At 43.4% G+C, this 11,627-nt stretch overlaps 1 protein-coding gene across 1 annotated transcript in view; it reads right to left on the bottom strand.

Moving 5' to 3' along the window:
- Positions 1-333: 333 nt before the first annotated feature.
- The window catches only part of SH3BGR (SH3 domain binding glutamate rich protein), a 52,240-nt gene continuing 40,946 nt past the window's right edge, over positions 334-11,627 (bottom strand). Inside the window, exons 6-8 of the mRNA XM_033232508.1 lie at positions 5,824-5,853; positions 3,332-3,467; positions 334-754 (exon numbers count right to left, since the gene is read on the bottom strand). Coding sequence (XP_033088399.1) covers positions 3,366-3,467; positions 5,824-5,853 — 132 coding nt within the window. The 3' untranslated portion in view covers positions 334-754; positions 3,332-3,365. The remainder of the gene's footprint in view (positions 755-3,331; positions 3,468-5,823; positions 5,854-11,627) is intronic.

Genomic DNA, 11,627 nt, shown 5'->3' with positions numbered 1-11,627 from the left:
GAAACGTGTAAAGGGTACTGGGTTGCAAATTTCTGTCCTTACCATCATCCCTCCTTACCATCATCCCCACACAAGTGGATGATAGAGTTACAGTTAGATAACGCTTCAAAGATGATGTGCACAGCGTGTGTGTAATAAAAAAAAAATACGACATAATGAGACAATCAGTGCAATTTGAAAACACGGACCAAACAATTACTGCAATAAAAAACATCGATCCCAACGCAGGCAGAAAAGTGCTGCTGAAGATTTAGACTTGGCAACACACAGACGGAGTTCAGGCATATGCAAGCAGGGACTATAAATAATGAAATGATGCTCCTTGGGACAAGATATTTTTCTATTAATCTTTATTTATATGATGGTTCTCTGGAAAGCATTTCATTTTCAAACCTATTTCTGAGATAGGTAGCGTAAGGAGCATCTGAAGAAATACTATCGCTGTATCACAGAGAACTTCCATGCCTTGAAATCATTTTTTTCAGAGTATTATTAATAAGATGGTCTAGCTATGCAGAGCAAAAAAGAAAAAAAAAATCTTCAAAAGCTAAGACTTTCAGGCACATGAAGGTATGCATAAACTGTCTTCACATTTAATTTCGTATGATTCGGGAGATACATCCATGTACATCTAACCAAGTCGGGCAGCACAAGTCCTCAGTGAACCCCGGGTGTGCCAGCTTCAAGCCAAAGTATTCCGTTGAGTTTGGTTTGTGGAGAGACATTTGAAATGTTGCTTCATAGCTTCCATTTTCTAAAAGAAAAAGCAAATATTAGGGAAAGACTGTTAGAGAAAGACACAGAAGGTTTACCACAATCTTCATCACTTAACATACAATAAAGGAAAGTGTTGCCTTTTATTCTATAAACCACTAGTCATCATTTGCTCCCCACTGAAAGGAAATTCCTCTCATGGAAAAACCAAGCTAGATTTATATCCTTTCTCTGCACAAACACGTATCAGACACCATAAGGAAGTCAACATCTCCAATTATAATTTCCCACTGTGTCTGCATGGAAAATAGGTTGAACTGACAGGTTGGTCCTAGAGGGGGAGCTCTAAATGGTTCATGGCTACAACAGAGGACCGTATTAAGCCGCCACCTTTTGGGAGGTAGAAACCAGTCTCATATTGGACATTATTTGCCCTGAGACTCAAACATCAATTTAGATTCTAGGTCAGATGTGGTGGCTCATGCCTGTAATTCCAACACTTTGGGAGGCCAAGGTGGGCAGATCACTTGAGCCTAATAGTTCGAGACCAGCCTGGGCAACATGGCGAAATCCCATCTCTACAAAAAATACAAAAATTAGCCAGGCACAGTGGTGCGTGCCTGTAATCCTAGCTACTCAAGAGGCTGAGGTGGGAGGATCACCTGAGACCAGGGAGGTCAAAGCTGCAGTGAGCCATGATCTTACCACTGCACTCCAGCCTGAGTGACAGAGTGTGACCCTGTCAAAAAAAAAAAAAAAAGATTGACTCCAACTCCAACTATGGGAAATGAGAATTCTTTCATAGTTCCATTCATTGCCTTGTTCTGTCTAAAATAGTCTTTTCAAATTAAATGCGTGGATAATCTATGAGTTATGAGATGGGTTTGTTTTTGGAAGCCAAATAGTTTGCAGAATACCTGACTGCATCATGTCGCATTTTAAAGGTTATTGACTCTCTTCGGGAGTCCGTGGCTGGGATTTAGGGTGCTGCCTGGTTTACTCCTTCACTGTCAGGCATTTTGACCTCACAACAGACTAATAGGGACTGGATTTCAAACTAGAACCCATCAGAGAAACAGGCAGAATGTGCTAGCCACAACTGTAACTTGCCTTTTTTCCTTTCTTTTTTGGAAATGGCCTATAAAGAAGCCATCTGTCTACATTAAAGATTCTCTCTCGGCTGTGCCATTTCACATCCAATATTTCTTTATAATTATCACATTAAAACTGCACAATTTTTAAAGAACTTTCCAAGTTGAGTGAACAGACATGGATTTAAACAGGACGAACGAGTCTGTTACTGTGAGTTTTGCTTTGTTTTGTTTCTGGTATGACAATAAATATCATATTTTCATTTTCTACCATTCTTCAGGTAGAATATCTTAAGCTTGCCAGTTTTCTTTTTTTAAAAATGAGTCCCAACCCACTCCTTGGAAATGGAATTGTAACCAAGTGGCAAGCAGAGGGCCTTAAAGTAGAAGTCTGTGGGTCCAAAGCATGAAAGAAACTCCCTGGAGAGACGTCAAATCGTGGGCTAGATTCACTTTCTCATTCAAGCAAATGAATGACAAAACCTTTATGGTCCAAAAACAAACTGTGATGGCCACTCTCACTAGCTCCAAGATGCTCTAAAAATAGATTAAGTGCTTTTTATATTAGCTTTTTACTTATAAGTCTATTCAAATTGGCCCCCCAGATTAACTAGACGCAGAGCACAGATTGGTGTGTTTACAAACCTTGAGCTAGACACAGTGCTGATTGGTGCATTTACAATCCTCTAGCTGGACATAAAAGTTCTCCAAGTCCTCCCCAGATTAACTAGACACAGAGCACTGACTGGTGTGTTCACAAACTTTAGCTAGACATAGGGTGCTGAACGGTGTATTTACAATCCTTTAGCTAGACATAAAGGTTCAAGTCCCCCACCCGACTCAGGAGCCCAGCTGACTTCACCTAGCGGATCCCACACCAGGGGCCAAAGGCGGAGCTGCCTGCCAGTCCCACACTGTGCACTGCAGTCCTCAGCCCTTGGGCAGTTGATGGGACCCGGCGCCACGGAGTGGGGGACGGCGCTCGTTCCAGAGGCTTGGCCTGCACAGGAGCCCCCGGCGGGGGCGGGAGCGGGGGCAGGGGCAGCTCAGGCATGGCTGGCTGCAGGTCCCGAGCCCTGCCCCGCGGGGAGGAAGCTGAGGACCCGCGAGAATTCCAGCGCAGTGCTGGCTGGCACGGGTGCTAAACCCCCCACTGCCCGGGGCAGCGGTGCCGGCTGGCCACTCCGAGTGCGGGGGCCTGCCAAGCCCATGCTCACCCGGAACTCGCGCTGGTCCGCGAGCGCTGCGTGCAGTCCTGGTTCCCGCCCGCCCCTGCCTCTCCCTCCACACCTCCAGGCAAGCAAAAGGGAGCCAGCTCTGGCCTCGGCCAGCCCAGAGAGGGGCTCCCACAGTGCAGGCTGAAGGGCTCCTCAAGCGCTGCCAGAGTGGACTCCGAGGCCAAGGCAGCGCCAAGAGTGAGGGCTGCTAGCACGTTGTCACCTCTCACTATTACTAAGCAAAATGTGCTGCAGATAGCATACAGTACAGTAACTAGCAGCTTTTCCACCCCGGAATCCTGTGGCTACCTGGAGAGGTGGAAGAAATGAAGCTTGAAAAGGCCTAGGAATCTTCCTCTTCTCCAGGCTCTTCTTCTCCTTCTGCAGCTTCCTCCTCCTCCTCCTCGGCTTCCCCTTCTGCGCCCTCCGTAGTTGTTAACTCCGTCTTATTTTCACAAAAATTACGTTAGTATTAAGGAGTGTAAAGGCCATGGATACAGTGAGAAAAAGACTGTAAAAGGCTGGAGTAGAGGTTAGAGCCTCCCACACCCCACCACACAACACACAAATACACATACCACACATGCCACACAAACATGCCACACACATACCCCATACACATACCACCCACACACACCACACACATCACACACATACCACACACAAATACACATACCACACATGCCACACAAACATGCCACACACATACCCCATACACATACCACCCACACACACCACAGAAACACACATGACACAGCACACACACCCCCACACACACCACCCACACATCCACACACACCACATACATGCCACACACGCACACACCAGACCACACACACCACACACATCACATACCACACACAAATACACGTACAATATATCACACATACACCACACATACATCCCCTCCACACCACACACATCACACACATACCACACACCAATCAAACCACACACACCACACACATCACATACCACACACAAATACACGTACAATATATCACACATACACCACACATACATCCCCTCCACACCACACACATCACACACATACCACACACCAATCACACCACACACACCACACACAAACACATACATCACCCATACACCACACCACACATACATACACACACACACAAAATCCTCCTAAACACAGACTCCTCAATTTGGAATGGTGCTTTAGAATGACACGCTAATTCTAACAGGTTTTATAATCTCTCCTAAGCGTACAGTCTCCACTCATATTAACAAACCATTCTCAGCAAATAACGTTTACAAATTCAGAAGGTATATATATATATATATAAAATATATATATTTAGAAGAATAAAATACAAAAAGAATCAGCAAATCGAATTTTGTCAGAAAGGATAAGCTGTTAAATGCACAAGTTGGTTATATTTTCTTGTAACAAGCTAATTTCTTCAAGCAAAATTTATCAGCAACCTACATATATAATCTGGAACTTCTTCCAAATTAACAGCATGTTTTTATCTTATTTTTAAAAATCTATTTTGAAGCTGGCCTAGCAAGAGAGAAATAAAAGAAATAATTATTGGAAAGATATAAATAATAAGAAATCATGGTGTAGAATATACTAGAAACAATCTTTACGTCTAAGAAGAGGGGTTGGTTTGATATATTAACATTTAAAATAATGAAGCAGATCTATACTTAATACCTCCCCAAATACAGACACATTCCATGAAAAAAGGGGGACTACAAGAGTATTCATCAAAAATTGATGGGGGGTGTGTGTGTGTGTAGCTAGAGTGGTTATCTGTGGGTAATGAGGGTTAAACGCTATGTTCATTTTCCTCTTCTATCTGCATTTTTTAAATTTTCTATAAAGATCATGAATTTTGTCATTTCAAAAGTTAACAAAAGTTACTTTGGGGGCATTTCTTTTGACATTTGGGACTCTCTTTAATGTTGATGACCTTGTGCTGAACTATCTAGACAAAACATCTAACTTAGTAAATTATTCTCCCTACCCTTGTGTTCACAATTTTAAATTAATTCTCTAGCATTTTAAAGTCATTAATCCAGGCCCAGTGCGGTGACTCACGCCTGTAATTCCAGCACTTTGGGAGGCTGAGGCGGGTGGATCACTTGGGGTCAGGAGTTCAAGACCAGCCTGGCCAACGTGGTGAAACCCCACCTCTACTAAAAATACAAAAATTAGCCAGGTGTGGTGGCGCGTGCCTGTAATTCCACCTACTCAGAAGGCTGAGACAGGAGAATCACCTGAACCCAGGAGGCGGAGGTAGAGTGAGCTGAGATCACACCACTGCACTCCAGCCTGGATGACAGAGTGAGACCCTGTCTCAAAAAAAACAAAAACAAACAAAACACAACAACGAAAATAAAGTGATTAATGCAAAGATGTTCAAAAACAACATAGGTAGGAATCACTCCCTCAGTGAAAACACCATTCACCACCATGCAGGATTCCTAAACCCAGTGCATTCGACAGGGTGGAAAAGGACGAGGAGCAGGTATCTCCAGCCAGTGCCCTGGCCTGGCCTGGCCTGACGTCAGTGAGAAACCACGGAAGTACCTTCACCCAAGGGGGCTCAGAACAGGGTCAAGAGCCGAGCCCTGTTTCTCTCTCCACCTTCCTCAGACAAACTGATCTCCAACTTACTTTCCTTCTCAGCAGGTTAAAGGAGGATTTTCTGGGTGTGTGGGTTGCATCACTCTCATGTTATTAAGAACGTGCCTAAAGCTGCAATCCTCCCACCTAAAAGATGTTTTTATTAAGCAGATTAAGCACAGCTGTTGAAGATGGTCAACCGTACCTCTTCTGTGGCTGTCTCTCCTTCTTCTTCCTTACGTCCATAAATCAAAATTAAAGAAAAAAACATAATTCAAGTAAGCTTAAAGTCAAATCTGAAAATCAAGCAAACTATAATAAAAAAACAAGCTAATCAAAATGAACAGCATATTAGTTTATCCATAAAATAAGTAAATAGCAAAGATATGATGGCTGGGTGATCCTTACTTCTTTCATACCTTGTATTTCAAGCTCTTAAAATAATTGTGAGATTAAAGACAGTTTCCCATCACTTGAACTCTTGAGAAAATGTAATTAATTATTAATGCTGCTTAGTAATACATTTAATTCTATTTCTAAAGCATACCAAAGATTTATAGCGCTCTCTAGCGAAATTCAGATCATATGCAACTAATTTAAAAATTTGAACAAAAATGTCTTTTCTGACTTTATGCCCTTATAACTATGTCTTTACTTCAGTTTTGAACAAATTAATAAAAGTAGGTCAAAAACTTTTCCTCTATGAGAACAAAATGATAACATTTCTGAATCACATAGCATTTTAAATACTGATTTCTGGGTAAAGAAAGAAACTTGCAAGGTAAGAGTGGGTGGGGTCACCCAAGGCTCAATAGTCTCTATTGTGCAAACCAACAGCCCACTGGAATTTCTATTTCCCCCAGATCAAAGCAAGAGAACCAGGTTACAGTTCCTAAAAATGCCTCTAAGAAGAAAACAAAAGCTTTTCCATCCCTTCCCAGAATGGTCCCATAAACCTCCCTGGAGCCAGAGTGCCACAATTGCTTTAATTAAAGAGAGAGATGAGGTTCTTAAGAGCAGTCCCTAAAAATTCCTAATGCCTCTCAACTCAGGCAGTGAGCTCAGGGAATCATCAACAGGGGGCACTGAAAGTGATCTTGCAGTCATATACATTCTCTACCCAGCACCGTGTTTATACAGATGAGGACACTGAGGCCACACAGGGAAGTCATTTGCCAAAGTCAAAGGTCACAGGACAAGGAGTCAACACAATCAGGACTCACTGCAAGTCTATTGATTCCTAATTAAGTGTCCTTCTTACACTACCAGGCAGCCTCTCAAGATTAATAATGGAAAAATCAAAATCACAGAAGGTGGCAGAGTGCAACAGCTCATGCCTGTAATCCCAGCTCTTTGGAAGGCCGAGATGGGAGGATCACTTGAAGCCAGGAGTTCAAGACCAGCCTGGGCAACATACCAAGACCCTCCTCACCCCATCTCTATAAAACATGTTAAAAATTAGCCAGGCATCCAGAGGCAGAGGCGGGAGGATCACTTGAGCCCAGGAGTTTGAGGCTGCTGTGAGCTATGATTGTGCCACTGCACTCTAGCCCGGGTGACAAAATAAGACCCTGTCTATAAAATAAAATTTTAAAAATCACAGAAGGTAGGCCAGGCACAGTGGCTCATGCCTGTAATCCCAGCACTTTGGGAGGCCGACGCAGGCGGATCACCTGAGGTCTGGAGTTTGAGACCAGCCTGACCAACATAGAGAAACCCCATCTCTACTAAAAATACAAAATTAGCTGTGCATGATGGCGCATGCCTATAATCTCAGCTACTCGGGAGGCTGAGGCAGGAGAATTGTCTGAACCCAGGAGACAGAGGTTGGGGTGAGTCAAGATTGTACCACTGCACTCTAGCCTGAGCAACAAGAGCAAAACTCTGTCTAAAATAAATAAATAAATATCACAGAAGGCAAGTTATAGAGGATCTAACACACTCCCACATCTCCTGGCCCAACCTCATGCTTTTAGCCATTTCCAGAACAATACCTTCATAGTTCTGAGATGGGCACTGAACCTGAAAGCCTGACAGTGCTGGCCAGGTCTGAGTCAGTCCAAGAGGACTTTTTCAGCACTGGGAATCTTCAAACTAACCTTTACATTAAACGCCACTGGTGACACCCAAGTTTTGGTGCTCAAATAATGTGCAGAAGAGTCTGGCAGTTGTTGCAAAATCCAGGTGTTGCTTTCACAGTGGTGTGGTGATCGTGCCTCTTTAATCCTGCCTAATCCTGCCCATGTCTCGCCCCTCCTCTGCCATGACTGCCATCTTTGCTCACTGGGTTGCTGAAGGAAGATCCTAAAGAGTGATTATCACCTCCTCTTTCTTTCTCATCTCCAATCTGTGCTCCAGACTGCAGCCAGAGAGATCGTTCCAAAAAGCACCCAACCTTACTGTGCTATCCTCATCTTTAGAAACTTCCATCTCCTCAAGATACTCTACCCTCCTGATATGGTTTGGCTGTGTCTCCACCTAAATCTCACCTTGAATTGCAATAATCGCCACGTGTCAAGCGTGGAGCCAGGTAGAGGTAACTGAATCATGGCGGTGGTTCCCCCATACTGTTCTTGTGGTAGTCAGTCTCACAAGACCTGATGGTTTTGTAAATGGGAGTTCCCCTGCACAAGCCCTCTTGTTTGCCACCATGTAAGACATGGCTTTGTTTCTCCTTAGCCTTCTGCCATGATTGTGAGGCCTCCCCAGCCATGTGGAACTGTGAGTCCATTAAACCTCTTTCCTTTATAAATTACCCAGTCTTGGGTATTTCTTTATTAGCAGCGTGAGAACAGACTAATACACCTCCTTAGAACAGTGAAAAGGCTGTTTGGCTCTGCGTACCCCTCTGGCCTCATCCCTTACCACTCTACTTCAGCCACCCTGAGTCACATGCAATTTTCTCACATTGGCCACACCTTCCAGGATATGCTCAAAACATTTCCAAGGAGACTTTCCTAACCTACAAGGTTGAGTTAAAGACCTTCTCACTTGTTCCCATAATCATTATTTACTTACCTGTCTCCCTCACTAGTCTACGTGTTTGGGGGCATAACCTGTGTCTTACTCATTTTTGGATCTCTGGGAACTGTCTGGCCCCTCCAGGTCACTGTCTGGAACCAACAGGCAAGCTCAATAAATATACGTTAGGGATTGGATAGAGGAACACATGAAATCTATTAGTAACTCTTTGAATCTCAGAGAACTTTAATTTTCTTCTTCACATAGGATCAGAATAAAATTCATTATATGTACCACAGAATTACTGATTATGTAGTTTTACATTCTTCTGAAGCCAATTATTTTTATTAATTATATTCAGCTGAAACAAATGAATTAACCAGATACACACTATTAAAAATAAGGTCAACCTGAGTTAATGGGTGCAGCACACCAACATGGCACATGTATACATATGTAACAAACCTGCACATCGTACACATGTATCCTAGAACTTAAAGTGTAATAAAAAATAAATAAATAAAATAAGGTCAACCATAGAGCTAGCCTGGAGGGCAGTAAGAAGTCTTATAGGAATATAAGTCTCAACTTTTATAGTTAGCTAGCAACAACTACGGAGGAATCTAGCACTCTTATTTTTTTTTTTTTTTTTTTGAGATGGAAGTTTTGCTCTCATTGACCAGAATGGAGTACAGTGGCGCGATCTCAGCTCACGGCAACCTCTGCCTCCTGGGTTCAAGCGATTCTCCTGCCTCAGCCTCCCGAGTAGCTGGGATTACAGGTACCCACCACCAAGCCTGGCTAATTTTTTGTATTTTTAGTAGAGACAGGGTTTCACCGTGTTGGCCATGCTGGTTTCAAACTCCTGGCCTTCAGCTGATTCACCCACTTCGGCCTCCCAAAGTGGTGAGAATACAGGTGTGAGACACCAGATCTGGCCCCTAGCATTCTTTATCAATATTTCAATTGACCTTAATATCTTAAAAGGTATGTTAAGCAGGGAAAGTGATTGCTCAGAGAATGCATAAAAATACTTAGCCTCAAAAGGATAAGTAAGCTTGGAAGAACTTTGGATATTATCATCACAAGCTCCCCCAGAACATAAGCTCTGTGGGAGCGGTGACTCTGTCATTTTCATTGCCCCCTCCACAGTCCCTGGAATCCTGCCTGGCATGTGGCAGCACTCAATCTGTCCATAAAGTGTTGAATGGCTGTATTTATATAATGCTACTCCAGCTCAGCTTCAAATCCCCCATAGAATGAGGTGGGATATATTAGTTTTAAAAATAATGGCTGGGTGTGGTGGCATACGCCTGTAAACCCAACACTTTAGGAGGCTGAAGAGGGAGGATCACTTGAGGCCAGGAGTTTGACACCAGCCTGGTCAACAGAGCAAGACCCCATCTCTACAAAAAATGTAAAAATTAGCTGGGTGGGGTGGCCTGTGCCTATAGTCCCAGCTACTCGGGAGGCTGACGTGGAAGAATCACTCGAGGCCACTATGATTATGCCACTGCACTCCAGCCTGGGTGACAGAATGAGACTCTGTCTCTAAAAAAATAAATAAATAATAATAAGCTTCCAACCTTGGTTCACAGAATTATAAAATACTGGAATTAGGCAGATCCTTAAAAGTCATCTATGTAAAACTGAATTGACTTTCATGGTTGGCAAGTAATTACATGCATAAAAGCATTTTTTAAGATAATGATAATCACCCAGTCAATTAAGCCAAGATCTCACATAATCATCATTTGAGGAAGCACACACCTTAAAGTAATTTCACCTTGTTTTTCAGAGAAAGCCAGAAGAGAGAAACCTCACAAGTGGGAAGTCTTAGAACCTTCCACAGCAGCTATTTTTGTTGGAAACTTGGCCAGAAAAGCAGACTGCAGAGGTGGCGAGTGGCCAGAACTAAGGACAGGTGTCAGTGGTGGTGAGTGCCAGGCAGCGTTCAGTGCGAACAGGTGGCAGGCGTGGGAGATAGTGAAGGGCTAGCCCAGCATGACCTGCAAGGGAAGCCAGCCTCAGAGTGGCTGGAAATGAGTAGACAGAGGCAGAATCCTCTCGAGCTTCCGGCACCCCAGGGACCAGCCTGAGACCCGTGACTCCTCCCACAAACCTACATCAATGTTTGTCCCTTGAAACTTTTCTCAAGACTGCTATTGGAGGATGCCAAGAGGGGTGGTTACAGACCATGATCATATTGTCTGTCAAGCAAGGGCCTCATGACTTTCAGATCGGATGACGGGACTGACAAAGCACACAATTTTAAATAATTGGACGTTGATCAAAAAAACAAACTAAACCTGCACAAGGTACAATGTTTCCAGCATTTTCTAAAGCTCTCGTGATGTCCCAGTCTGCAATTCGTTTCTTAGAGAATGCCCAGAAGCTGAGCTGACTTTCTGTTTTCCTCCTTGACTCCTGAGGCGAGGGTTCCTTAGCCCCTCACCCTCCCTGGGTCATCAGGCCAGGCCCCATGAGGTCCCCTATTTCTTCAAGTTACACTAAGATCTTCCTAGGCATGAAGTCATGGTCTTCTCAGTGTTCACCCTTCTGACCTCCCAAGTCCTCCTGCCTCAATCCATTATCAAGGAGAGAATTTACATCTTGGCATCTTGTATTTAAGAACCCTGGAGGTTGAGAAGGTGGTCAGGGGAAGTCCACATTATTAAAGAAGATAATAGTTTTTGTTTCCATTTCTGTTGATTTTTTTTAATCAATGTCAAACATTAGGTAAATATTCCTCTCCATTAAATGGAATTGTATGAGTGCCTACAAGTGTGTGTCGAATGTGCATGTTTAATAGCAGAGATCAGATGAGCCTGTCCCGGATTTAGCCACTTGCCTCGTTTATCACTCAGCTGAACATTGCCAGGTTCCGGAGAAAGGTTTTTTGCTTGTTTTGTGTTTTTACTGCACACATTACAATTGTTTTCAACCCATAAATGAAGGCAGGTTTTTTTTAAAAAAAGGTAAAAACTTGATATGGTTTGTCATCTAGTTAACAGAAATGCACCAATGCATCGCATTTCTGGTTTCATT

This window comes from Trachypithecus francoisi, unplaced genomic scaffold (genome assembly GCF_009764315.1).
Source record: "Trachypithecus francoisi isolate TF-2019V2 unplaced genomic scaffold, Tfra_2.0 Lachesis_group14, whole genome shotgun sequence".
NCBI lineage: Eukaryota > Metazoa > Chordata > Mammalia > Primates > Cercopithecidae > Trachypithecus > Trachypithecus francoisi.
This window is presented reverse-complemented; position numbering and strand designations above follow the sequence as displayed.